Source organism: Lissotriton helveticus, chromosome 6, assembly GCF_964261635.1.
Source record: "Lissotriton helveticus chromosome 6, aLisHel1.1, whole genome shotgun sequence".
Classification (NCBI taxonomy): domain Eukaryota; kingdom Metazoa; phylum Chordata; class Amphibia; order Caudata; family Salamandridae; genus Lissotriton; species Lissotriton helveticus.
This window is the reverse complement of record NC_136067.1, coordinates 253,545,128-253,558,596: the sequence shown is the minus strand read 5'-3', so window position 1 is coordinate 253,558,596 and position 13,469 is coordinate 253,545,128. Positions and strand designations below refer to the sequence as shown.

The following is a 13,469-nucleotide window of genomic DNA, read 5'->3' as shown; positions in this document are numbered from 1 at the left end:
AAAATTAGTAGCCCTGGGGTAGGGAGACTGCAATATCGGGGTTGCTGTCTTCCGTTAGACATGTTTCGGTTATCATTAGGCAATCAAGATCGGAATTGTAGATGAGATCGTGTATATCTTGATTGTGCTTGCACATGGAGCGTGCATTAATTAGTCCTCCTTTGAATAGGGGCTGGGGAGCCTTGGGGGGTGATGGGGCGGCGGGTGTGTAGTCTGGGTGTTGGATAATAGTCCAGCGGCAGAGTTTGCAGCTGACTGAGCCGGCTAGGGTAGTTGGGTCTAATATGCAGGGACAGTGCTTGGAGCTCTGTAGTTGATAGAGGTCACTGGACTGGTAGCGGATGTGGGGGGAGGTGTGGGCAGAGTTTCCTGCGCCTGTCGCGGTCTTGGCGCGGACGGGCGCAGACGGGCTTGCCTTAGGCGCGCCTTTGGCGCGTAAACGGCGCTCCCGCTGCGCTCGTCCGCTGCGCTTCCTATACCCACACATTTCTAGCAAAGGAGGAGAGGGCGTGGCCTATCAGGTGGGCGTGGTTTAGCGCGCACGCCTGGGCTGATGGCGGCGGCTGAAGGGTGATTAAGTACGCGACAGCTTTTAGATCAGCTGCGTGCAGTTGGCAGTATTTGCTTTTTAAAAACAACAAGTTATCAGGTAAGTGACACCACACACAAGTTTTAAAATGCAGACAAATATGCAATTTTTGTAGTACCTCCAGCACCCGGCTTCCGCCTCAGGGCTGGGTCAAGGATCAATGGGTGGACGCTAGTATTCGGCGTTTAAGTAGGCGGTCAAGTGGGCGTGGCCTATCAGGTGGGCGTGGTCTAGCGCGCACGCCTGGGCTGATGGCGGCGGCTGAAGGGTGATTAAGCACGCGACAGCTTTTAGATCAGCTGCGTGCAGTTGGCAGTATTTGCCTTTTAAAAACAACAAGTTATCAGGTAAGTGACACCACACACAAGTTTTAAAATGCAGACAAATATGCAATTTTTGTAGTACCTCCAGCACCCGGCTTCCGCCTCAGGGCTGGGTCAAGGGTCAATGGGTGGACGCTAGTATTCGGCGTTTAAGTAGGCGGTCAAGTGGGCGTGGCCTATCAGGTGGGCGTGGTTTAGCGCGCACGCCTGGGCTGATGGCGGCGGCTGGGCAACATGAAATTAAATTAGGGGCCTCTTTCTTAAACGAGAGTGAATCCTTATGTATATATCCTTGCACTGGTGCAGCTTTACAATTTTCAGGAATTCATAAGGCATTGGTTAAAATCTCTGGCTACACAAGTCAACAAAAAAGGCGAGGAATCGCAGAAGGAATCTGACTCACACCTCTCCTGATATACCAAAGACAGACCAAGAAAATTGCACAAGACTTTCTTCAATACTTACTTGAAGAGATTAAAAACGAGTGTAGGAAGGTACCCCTTTTTGATATTGTCACCCCCACTTTTTGCTTGGTATTTGATGCAATTTTGACAGAAGTGCAGTGGGTTCCTGTTGTCCAGGTTCTCAGTGCCAGATCTTTTTCCCTAAAACTATACAGTTGTTCCCACAATTGGCAATACCTTTAGCACTCCCCTGTAAGTCCCTAGTAAATGGTACCCCTGGAACCTATGGGCATGGAGGCTAAGAGGGTCCCTAAGAACTGCAGCTTGCCGTGTGCTACCCTTAAGGACCCCTCGGCACACTCATGCAAACTGCCATTGCAGGCTGTGTGACACGGTGCAGAGAAAAGTAAAGACATGCCATGGTACACCTCCTGTGTGCCATGCCTACAGACGCTGTATGTAATATAAGTAAGTGACCCATTTAGCAGGCCCGCCTTACAGCCCTAAGGCAGAGTGCATTATACTACAAGTGAGGACATATCTGCATGAGCAGATATGCCCATTTTATGTCCATGTCAATTCTTGGACTTTGCCAGTGAACAGGAAAGCCATCTTGAGTATATGTACCCGGCACTGGTGATTACGAGTTCCCCTGCTACATGATGGCTTCACTGAAACTAAAGATGTGTGTATCTTGTATTAATAAGTCCATGCTAATTCCAGTGATGGATTTATTAATACATGTTCCCAGAGGGCACCTTAGAGGTGCCTCCTGAAAATCTACTGATCTCGCGAGTCCTGGCTGACTGGTGTAGAACAGCCTGCCACCAAAGACCGGTTTCTGACCCTCTGCAGGTCAGGACCTGTGCTCTCTGAGGGCAGAAACAGTGCCTGCTCCTGCCAGAGGTGTTGTCACCTCCACTAGGCAGGATGGTTAAGTAATCAGCATATCAAAGCAGGAGGCTTCAAAGGCCTCTGCCACCTTTGATATGCAACCCAGGCTTCCCCTGATGGGGAAATGCCACCCCCTTCCCCCGGGTCTAATTTGCACAAGGACAGGCAGGAAAATTATCTAGTCAGGAGGTGTGTTCCCCATAAGGCTAGTTCCACCCCTAAGGTGGGCTACCTGACCTGAACAACGAAAACTAAAATTCCACCATCTTGGTATTTAGTGAATTATGCTCACTGGGTCAGGGTTATGCCCTCTTTCCTCAGGAAGTGTTCATATTGGGGGTGTAGTCACCTTAAAGGTAAGTAGCCCATTAACTACTACCAGTCACTCCCCTTAACGCCCCTAAATTGATGCCAGGAACTTAGATTCTATGGATCCAGAATAAGAGGATGAAAAAGAAGAGATGTAAGAGAATGAGAACTGAAGACTGCTGTGGACTTTTGGCGCCAAACCCTGCATGCCTGCACCAGTCTTGACAATTGTGATTGAGTGACTTGTCCTGCTGCTGAGAAAACTACCAAGAACCCCTGTAGACTGCCAGCCCTTTGCAAATTGCTAGCAGCCTCCCTTGGAGTAGAGGACCTACTCCCCTGCAGCCCGCAGGCACCAAAGAAGCAGAATCCAGTTTACTGTGTTGCCGCTCCCCGGCCAGCCCAACATTGGCCCCCCAGCAAGAGTTTCTGTGCCCCTGATGGTCCAATCCACGGGTACTCCTAGTGCGGGCCGGCGACGGCCCGGCAAGCCTTCCCTGGCAGCCCGCGGACCTTGTAGACAATTTACCGGTGTTTTGAAGAAAAAAAAATTAAAGAGTGTCAGCAAACACGGCGTGCTGCGACTCTGAGAGATTCTGCTGCTCTGTGGGGGCCCGGGCATTCCAGTGATGGTCAGAGTGCAGCTGCAGGGGCGCTAAGAGGTGAAATACAAAAGCCTCATTAACATACATATGGTCTTTTAAAGACCTGTGAAGTGCTCTGGTGCGGCTGTGTGTGTGTGTGTGCTGTCTCAGCCCAGGCACACACAGGCAGGGTGAGATGAAGAGGGTGACAGAGGGAGGTAGAGGGAGGGAGACAGAGGGAGCGAGGGAAAGGGATGGATAGTGAGGGAAAGAGAGGGAGAGCGAGGGAGGGAAAGGGAAAGGGAGGGAGAGCGAGGGAGAGGGAGGAAGGGCAAGGGAGGCAGACAGAGGGAGAGCGAGGGAGGGAGGGGAAGGGAGGGAGAAAGGGAGGCAGACAGAGGGAGAGCGAGGGAGGGAAAGGGAGGCAGACACAGACAGAGGGAGAGCGATGGAGGAAAAGGGAGAGAGAGCGAGGGAAGAGGGAGGGAGGGACGGAAAGGGAGGCAGACAGACAGAGGGAGGGAGAGCAAGGGCAGGAGGGAGGGAAAGGGAGGCAGCCAGAGGGGGAGGGAGGCAGACAGATGGTGAGGGAGGGAGGTGGAGGGAGGGAGACAGGGAGGGAGGGAAAGGAAGGGGGAGGGAGAGCGAGGGAGACAGGGAGGGAAATGAAGGAGGAGGGAGAGCGAGGGAGGGGGAGGGAGGGAGAGGGTGGGAGGGAAAGGGAGGCAGACACAGACAGAGGGAGAGCGACGGAGGGAAAGTGAGGCAGAGCGAGGGGAGAGCGAGGGAGGGAGGGAAAGGGAGGCAGACAGACAGAGGGAGAGGGAGGCAGACAGAGGGGGAGGGAGGGAGACAGGGAGGGAAAGGAAGGGGGAAAGAGCGAGGGAGGGAAAGAGAGGGGGAGGGAGGGAAAGGGAGGCAGACAGAGGGAGAGTGGGAGAGGGAGGGAAAGGGGGGCAGACGGAGGGAGCGCGAGGGAGGGAGGGAAAGGGAGGCAGGCAGAGGGGAGGGAGGGAGGGAAAGGGAGGCAGACAGGGAGAGGGAGGTGGAGGGAGGTAGACAAGGAGGGAGGGAAAGAGAGGGAGAGCAAGGGAGGGAGAGCGTGGGAGGGAAAGGGAGGGAGAGCAAGAGAGGGAGGGAAAGGGAGACAGAGGGAGGGAAAGGGAGGGAGAGGGAAGGAGGGAAAGTGAGGGAAAGGGGAGGGAGGGAAAGGGAGGCAGACAGTGGGAGAGCGAGGGAGGGTGGGGGGGAGGGAGAGCGAGGGGGGAGAGAAGGAGAGAGGGAAAGGGAGACAGAGGGAGGCAGGGAGAGGGAGGCAGGGAGAGGGAGGCAGGGAGAGGGAGGCAGGGAGAGGGAGGCAGGGAGAGGGAGGCAGGGAGAGGGAGGCAGGGAGAGGGAGGCAGGGAGAGGGAGGCAGAGAGAGGGAGGCAGGGAGAGGGAGGCAGGGAGAGGGAGGCAGGGAGAGGGAGGCAGGGAGAGGGAGGCAGGGAGAGGGAGGCAGGGAGAGGGAGGCAGAGAGAGGGAGGCAGAGAGAGGGAGGCAGAGAGAGGGAGGCAGAGAGAGGGAGGCAGAGAGAGGGAGGCAGAGAGAGGGAGGCAGAGAGAGACAAAGAGAGAGAGGGAAACCGAGGGAGACAGACCGAGGGAGACAGACCGAGGGAGACAAAGGGAGGGAGACAAAGGGAGGGAGACAAAGGGAGGGAGACAAAGGGAGGGAGACAGAGAAAGGGAGAGGGAGGGAGACAAAGTGAGAGGGAGGGAGACAGGGAGGGAGACAGGGAGGGAGGGAGGAGGGCGACCGAGTGAGGAGGGCGACCGAGTGAGGAGGGCGAGGGCGAGGGCGGGAGAGTGAGGGCGAGGGCGGGAGAGTGAGGGCGAGGACGGGAGAGTGAGGGGAGGGAGGAGGGTGACAGAGGGAGGACGGAGGGAGGAGGGGGACAGAGTGAGGAGGGCGGCAGATTTGTAGCAACAAAGATTTCTACTGGGTACTCATTTGATGGGACACTTAAAAGTTGATGCTGTATGCTGATGATGTCCCTATTCCACTGGCTAATCTTGCATGTTTCATTTGTGTTATCCCTTTAATGAATGGATGCATTGCATAAATTTGGCCACATACCGGTCTTTAAAAGTCATCCTGCAAAAGATACTTCCGTTAAGCATCATAATACTTCAAGACCAAGTAGCTACCTAGAAGGGCAGATTTCCTTTCCACTGTTGCTCCAAATCTGGTCCCTCCACCCCCACCAGTGACAAAGGCCTCCATTTATATCCGGCAAACTTAGAAGCCACTTAGAAATCCTGTTTTTTTGCCCTGCTCAGACAAAAGTTGGGCCACCGGTACCGACACTGACTGGACTTGGAAAAGATGAAAACGTATGCAACATCACCAACTTTTCTGCTGCTAATCGCCAGACCATAATGGACCCCACTTGTGGCAGGCATGTCGACCTTTTAAAATTGCCTTTAGGGTAGTGAATAGTTGGCAGCAAAGAGTTGCTCTATATTTAATGTAATTATGACTTGATATAGATAAAAGATTTTATAAGAATGGTGTCAAGCAACTATGATCTGTTGTTGCAAGTTAGGACTTGGTGTAAATGTTAAATGCAGAAGTGTACAATAGGAAAAACCTAAACTACATTAAAAAAATAAAATAAAACAGTTTTATTATCCCTGGATGGGCTAATTTATTGCACATTCCTCAAGAGTCATGGTCGGTGAATACACATAGAATCATCCCCGCCTCCCTTGCATCTTGAGATGCAAGGGCGAAGTGGATGATACTTAATGTATTTACCAATCCAGGGATAATATATAGGTTCATGATGAAGGAAAACAGTAAGTTTGCATGAGTGTGTGCATGTTCTGAGTATAAAAAAACACAAATAGTGAATCCCTGTTGGATTCAGTTACTGTTAGGGATTTGGTTTGATCCTTTCAAAGGCCAATTTACCTGAATTGGTAAACTTGTGGCTGTAACATGTAGATCAGCGTGTTGGGGTGCTAAAAAGCTCCCAGTGCCCATTAGGTACGATTTAGGTACCATTGTGCTTTAAATTTATCAGGGTAAACTGTAACGTAGCTAAAAGATGAGGCATAATCAAGATTTTGTTATTCTACCTGAATATAAAGAGCTCCCTGAAACAGGTTGAGCCCACCTAGATGTACTATCATCTGGGTGAGGGACTCGATGATGGAGCGTGCCAATAATAAACCGTGGGTGCGAGTTCCTTTAAAAACCTAAGAGTTTTCCTATAGTAGATTTTATTTTTTGTTTGGTCTGTGTACGGGCACTCACCATCCGGATGGATCAAGGCACCTTATATCATTTAGATGAATGTATTTATTACTTGGGAGGCAATACGGACCCCTCCTAATTTCTCTTTTATCCCTTTTTGTCCAAATTCCCAAATTACAAATCAACTTTTTTCTCTCTCCATAATCTAACGAAATAAATTATACCCAACAATTAAGTGTACTGTCGAAGGCCTCTGCTATGGGGTTAAACCACTTCTTGCAAAGTAGGCCTGTTAACGGCCCCATCAAATGTATGTTAGCTGTGTAACTCTTTGACCAAAAAGTGAGTTGAAGTGAGGACCTCCATGGGGTCTTGGCTGGTGAGACACAGTAAATGTTATCAGTTGTAATTGTTATTAACTTAATAGACCAGAACTAGGACATAGATGTCAAGAGCACAGGAAGAGCGTGAGAAGTTACCAAAACTCTAGCTTGAGTATACATCAACAGCTGTTAATCTCTCTTAATTTGGAATGTCATGTCGGGCTGTAACCATTACATTTATTCATCTGGATTATCACACTGTTCAGCCAGTAAAATAGAACCTGTTGTAGCAGGTTGTCCTGGGTAGTTAAAAACGCACAGCCAGTTCACACATGGTATGGAACTTCTCTAGGGTTTAGGCACTGTGGCTCAATAATGAAGTATTTTTCAGTTACCGTAGACTTGGGTGATTATGGCAGATATTGAAGACTGTCTGAAGGATCGCCTTCTTATTTATTTTAAAATGTTTATTTATTCTTTAGTGTGCCACCAAGGCACACACAAATTGAACAACTCTTTCTTAACTTCTGGTTTTGTGTAAAGACAAAGTGGGCAGTTTTGGGGAAAGATATGCAACACGAAGAATAATCTGATACTGGAATTACATATTCTGTATGAGATGAATTCTCATACTTCCGATTCATTTACTTAACTTTTAATGAGTAACACACATTACATAGCATGTGTTTATCTTTTGTTGGGCATCTTTACTAACAATAGAAACAAATGATGTGTTGTGTAAAGTTCTTTTTACATAATCTATGCAATTACCTGCAGGTTTATAAACTTTCTTTTAAAACAAACAATTATGCATGGCTCCTCTGGTGGTCTTGAGCAGTTACAAATGTTAACTTCAATATATTAATAGTAGTAGTGTATTTGAAATGTTTCCATTTGTCAATTGCTGTTTTTTGCCTATAACCTTTCTTCCTTTAGCACAGATGTAATTCCTGATGCTCAGTGCATCCTGGAAGCCCGTCGTAAGCGCCAGCTGGCCAGAGCTCAGGGAGAATATATTGCACTTGATACATCAAGTGGAAGTCCCCGAGTGAGAAATGACGTGGATAGTGATGGAGAACTTGATGACCATGAGCAGAGAATTTTGTTTGCCCCTAAGCCGAAGACTTTGAAACAGAGGATAGCTGAAAAGTTAGGTAAGATCAGTGAAATCATTCTCTACTATCTGAATTATAATAAATCGGCATTCAATCAAAAGGAGATTAAGAAAAGTGCAGAGAGAGGCCAGCAGAGCCCTTTTGAATTTTACCCGTATTATAGGATTCCACAGTCTTCAATGTAGTCAACTCATTTGTAACTTTCTTTCATTTTCAGTTGCACAGAAACCGTGTCACATTATAATCTGCTTTCCAGGCACAAAAGCAAACACATTGTAATCCTTAGTTTAGGGTGCGTGCATGAACATTTATGCATGACACCATGCAAAATACCTACTCATCATGATAAACTGATTTGTTGAAGGCCATACTGTGCAGGGAATGGACTGAAATCATAGAATATAACCAGTCTCTCTGCCCCAAGAGGCTGCAGAACATGGCCTTTCACCATGCCCATTGTTTCTCTCCTCTCCTCCTAGTTCCACGTTAGTGCTTTGTTTATTGTTTGGCTCTATTTGTTAAAATGTTTTGAAATTTTATATTTTGTTCAACCTTTTCACATATTCAGGGGAATTCCACAAATCTACCTGCTCCTCATGCAGGTGGACTAACCACAATTATTTGAGGTTTCACTCGACAAACTGCTTAATGCCAGAGCGAAAACTGTCTCACGCAGTTAAATTACATTTTTGTTTGTGAACTGATTTAGGTACCCAGTTATCAACATATTCGATTTTTCATTTTGAAACTGACTTTTTAGACCAATACTTAAAAACACTACACCTTAAAAACATATATTTTGAACAATCCATAAAATACTTTTCGAGAGTTGAACATCTCACTGTTGGAACTTAACTAGAAACTCTCCCACACCAGTTACTACATCTAAAGCATACTTTGACCTAAAGTGGAAGCTGTGTCCTCGTAAAAGTGAACATTCTGTTTTTAAAACGGTGTGCAAGTAAATCCTTCTAGATTGTAGAACAAGCATTTATAATGCAATGGTTTCGGAATAGTTAAAGTTAGAGCTATTGGCATTGCTCATGACATTATTTTTATTTATGTTTTTAAAACATATAACTAAATGGCATTGTCATTTACAATGCCAATAGCTGAAATCGTGTGTGTGTCTGTCTGTCTGTCTGTCTGTCTGTCTGTCTGTCTGTCTGTCTGTCTGTCTGTCTGTCCCCGTGTGTCCGACCGAGACCCCTTCATGGAATTGGTGTATTTCCTGATTTTTATCCACCAGGAAATATGTCCAGTGAAAGATTGGGGTATGTGCCAAATATATAGTCACATCTTATTATAGTAATTAGGTGTGGTATTCCTGGTGGTTCCTGCTCTAATTCCATTTTCTCAGGGAACTTTTTGGGGCAAGATGAGAATACCATAATATTCCTGACCCCCGTCATGCTGAATTCTCAAAGTTTGCATATATGTGTGTCTTCTGTAATCTGTTCAGTTTGCATGCGAGTGCCTAAATACAGTCTCCTCTCACTGTGCATACATCACTGAAATAGAGTTGTATGTCTGCCTCATGAAATGTACTCTCATTGTTTGTTTTTTCTGAAGTCTCCCTCAGTGTTTGCATATGTGTACTTCATATTTATGACTATACCTCTCCGAAATCTCTAGTTGTTGTACATGCCTACGTCTCACTGAGATCTCTTCTCAATGTTTGTACGTCTCATTGAAATCTCCTCTCATTGTGTATATATATATGCTTACATATGTGTGCCTCTCTGAAATCTCACACTGTGTATATATGTTTGCATATGTGTGCCTCTCTGAAATCTCACACTGTGTATATATGCTTACATATGTGTCTCTCCGAAATCTCTCGCTGTGTTTGCATGTTTGTTCTCATTGAAATTTCCTCTCTTTTTGTTTAATATGTGTCTCTTTGCGTTATCCTTTCAATATTTGCATGTCTATATGTCTTTTTGGGATTTTATTTCAGTGATCGTATATGTCTGTGTCTCGATGAAATGTCATTTCAGTGCTTGCAAATGTCTCGTAGCTCCTGCCCGTCTGTATATGTGCTCACATACGTGTATCAATCTGACTGAAATCTACGCTCGGGGTTTATATGTCTCTTTGAAATCTCCTCTCGGTATTTGTAGGTCCGCCCGCTAGTGTAGTGTCAGCCTGTGCCTGGCTGAAATATCTCCTCCCTCTTTGCATAGCGCCTGCCTGTCTCCCTGGCACCTCTCGGCGCTGCTCCCTGTTTCTCGTGCAGTACACAGGAGTCCGGCTCACTGGCCACAGACGAGAGGCGCTCCCGGGCAGTTAATTTCGTTGCTGAGGTCAGACGGGACGCTGGGGCTATGTAACGGAGGCGGAGACCTCCGGCAATGCGTCGAGGACTGAGCCTGAGGGAGGGGGCTCACCAGCAGGCCGCTGACCCTCTGAGGCACAGGCCTGCGGGTGGAAAGGGCGCGAAACTGTGGCTCCCGCTCCTCTGACACCGGCCCATCCTTCAGAGTGGCCCATTACCCCTCGTCCTCCCTGGGGGGCCGTTACCTGCAGCCCCGGCTCGGAAGCAGGCCTCTGCGAGGGCAGCGCGTCTCCCGGTGGCCTCACTGACAGCACGGGGGGCATACCGCCTCGGCGTTTAATTACATGAATAAATGTATGATCGCCTTTATACTTCTGACCTCGTGCCACACTCCCTGCCCATCAGCCCATCGTTCACCACCGTCGCCGTGCAACGCGCTCCGATCTCAAAATCCAGTCAGGATTTTGCCCATTCCCCCATGTGGGGTGTGCACACCAAGGGTGTAGTCACCCTAAAGTCAGTATCCCATTGGCTAATAACCTCGAGACCCCTAAAACGCCCCCCAAATACTGTATTTATGGAGCAACCCTGAACCGAGAAGACCGCTTCCTGCAATCTAAGAACAAAGATGACCCTGGTTCTAACCATAGAAAACCAACTGCCAAACCCAAGTACTTACCTTGAAACCGATAACCTCATTTCCTCCTACAGGACTGCATTGACTGCTTTCTTCTGAAAATTGTTCTTGTGGAGTTGGTTTAGTATGAGAACTTGAAAAACTGCAAATATCTAAAAACTGCCTCATTTACCGTTTCTCTAGGAAATGTCCTAGTGTGATATCTAGGCATATCACACAGTAGTAAAAGTAATCCATAAAATAATCTAAAAAGTAATTAATCAGAAGTAGTCTAACTGTAATTTCCACTGTATTGAAAGTATTTACAAACCTGTAACAAAGTAATTTTCATTCAGCCTGCTTGTATTGTTCAACCTGCCTTGAAAAGAACCATTTACACTTACCTGTACCAGGCTTGCTTGGTTCTAGAAAATAAATATAACTAAATAATGTTTTGTATACAAACAAATTGATCTGAGTTCAGTCTTGAGTGTGTGACATCATTTGCTATTGGAGTGTGTACAACAAGTGCTCAATACTACCCTCTGATAAAGCCTTCCTGCTCGCCCACACTACCACAAATAGAGAGTAAGGTGCTCTCTACTTTTACCTCTGCCTACCTTTGGGGTTCCACTGGGCTCCGTGCACACTATACCTCATTTTGATATATTAGAGAGCTAGCTTTCTACAGTTTTTTACTGGGGAATTTCGCTCTGTAAATTAGTACTTCAGAATTGCGTAAATACTCATACGTTAAGACTCTGAGCACTCATTTTTTTATATATTTGGTCAAAATCAACAGTTTTTGTTTTTTAAAATTAATCTGTATATTACAAAAAATATGTGTAAATCAGTACATCTATATCAGGGTTCTCCAAAGTCGGTCCTGGAGGGCCAGATCCATGCCAGATTTTTAGCATATCCCCATTTAGATAAATGTAGTTGTCTTAAAACCTGGCATGGATCTGGCCTTCCAAGGCCCACTTTGGGGAACCCTGATCTATATGTATGTTTTAGTGCATAATAAATGCTTCTTACTTGCCTAACATAGAAGTAGATGAGTGTGTGTGTGTTTGTATATGGCTTTATACTTTTTGTGAAAACACATATGTTACAGTTTGTAAATCTTAATATAGGGAAGGTACCCGTAAGAATATTACATCATATTTAGATATTACCAAAATATAGTATGTGTATATAAGACATGACAAAATATGTATTTCAGTGTATGAAGATGAGGTTCTCGTAATACATGAATCCCCGTACGTGGAACTATGCGTCCATTTATAAGAAGATATGTAAATATAGGGGAAGGGGCAAAAAACAGTCTGAATATTTAGACACAACATACATGTGTATACCGAATATAAGACGTTACATTGCGGTCTTCACACCGCGATACGTTTACAACGCAGGCATTACAACGTAAGTCGTTACGACTTGCGCTGGATTTAAGAATAGTATGATTTACTATTCCAACTCCAGCATACGTAACAATAGGGAAGGTGTTGGAATAGTAAATCATACTATTCCTTAGTGTATAGCGCTATGCAATGCAAGCCATTGTAACGACTTGCGTTGCAATGCCTGCGTTGTATACGTATCGCGGTGTGAAGACTGCGATGTAACACATGTCTCCCGTGTATACCAGGCCATTTAAATATTGCTGTCTGTTTACATATGGGTGTATGTATATATATATATATATATATATAATATATGTAGAGGGGCTTGTGCCATTACTAAGTGGCTTGTGTATGCATGCATATCGGTCCAGATTTGTGGGTTTAGCGCTATACATGTATATGTTAATATTAGTTATTTGATAAACAACACAACCTAAAAACAATTCACTTCAACCTTTATCCCATCCCTCCTCTCTGACTCAGCCCAAACCTTTCTGACAGCTGTGAACTCTCAAACATTCTTTTCAAACTTCTCCCTCCTTCTTTTTATCCAATTCACCCAACTAACAGGCGCGCATGTCCACTACTTCCAATAACATCTTCCAGTTTCTAGTCCACTTTCATTATTCCGTCCCTACTCAAAACACTACTAAACCCATGATACCTCAAGAGCACAAACATAACAAACTTACCACAACTAGTCTAGAAGGAAAAAAGAAGTACATACTACTAATCTACTAACTATTTAGCTCCTAATCTTGGGTTCCAGAGTACCGAGTGCTATTCAGCTCAAATCGCTTCAACACCTCGCCAGGGATAGTAAGCGCTATCTAAAAATAATTTACAATCTTGGCTCTTGCTCATTGGAAAAACTTTACATCACATTGATTTTTCTAATTTTCTCATAATCGTGCTACCATTGGTTACAAATCAACAGTAATACATAATCATGAAATTTGATCCGCAATACATCTTTTAAACTTATTTTAGAGAGCTACCTTTTGCTTTCAGGACAAGAGAAACAACTTACCTGTTTAAGCCTCCACTATGCCGTGTAGAAGGTTAACTGCATGAGCGTTAGCCCTCAAGTCCCCAATTTAGATCTTATTGGCTGGATCATTGCTGAATCGGGAACACCAATGGGTGGCTTAAATTACCTTGTTTCAGAAAACTTAATTCACCCTTGAACACAAATAATTCTTGGCCAAAAAGGACCATTACATTGCCTTCATTTGTACAGAGTAAACCCTTGGTGGCATGGCATGATGTACATTTGTGTCCCCTGTCCTTCGTGCCCAGACTGTATACATGTGTTCCTGTTGTGTTTTTTTTTTGGTCATGCCATACACTAATCCCATGTGTGCGTATTGAACTAGGCCTGGTCTGAT

General features: G+C 45.9%; 1 protein-coding gene across 2 annotated transcripts in view; it reads left to right on the top strand.

The window, feature by feature from the left end:
* Window positions 1-13,469, top strand: part of GCFC2 (GC-rich sequence DNA-binding factor 2) — a 326,773-nt gene that overhangs the window by 97,770 nt on the left and 215,534 nt on the right. For both annotated transcript variants that reach the window (XR_013596099.1, XM_078647698.1), the window contains exon 4: window positions 7,608-7,820. Coding sequence is in view for 1 of the 2 variants with exons in the window: in XM_078647698.1 (XP_078503824.1) it covers window positions 7,608-7,820 (213 nt within the window). In the remaining variant the exon portion in view is untranslated. The remainder of the gene's footprint in view (window positions 1-7,607; window positions 7,821-13,469) is intronic.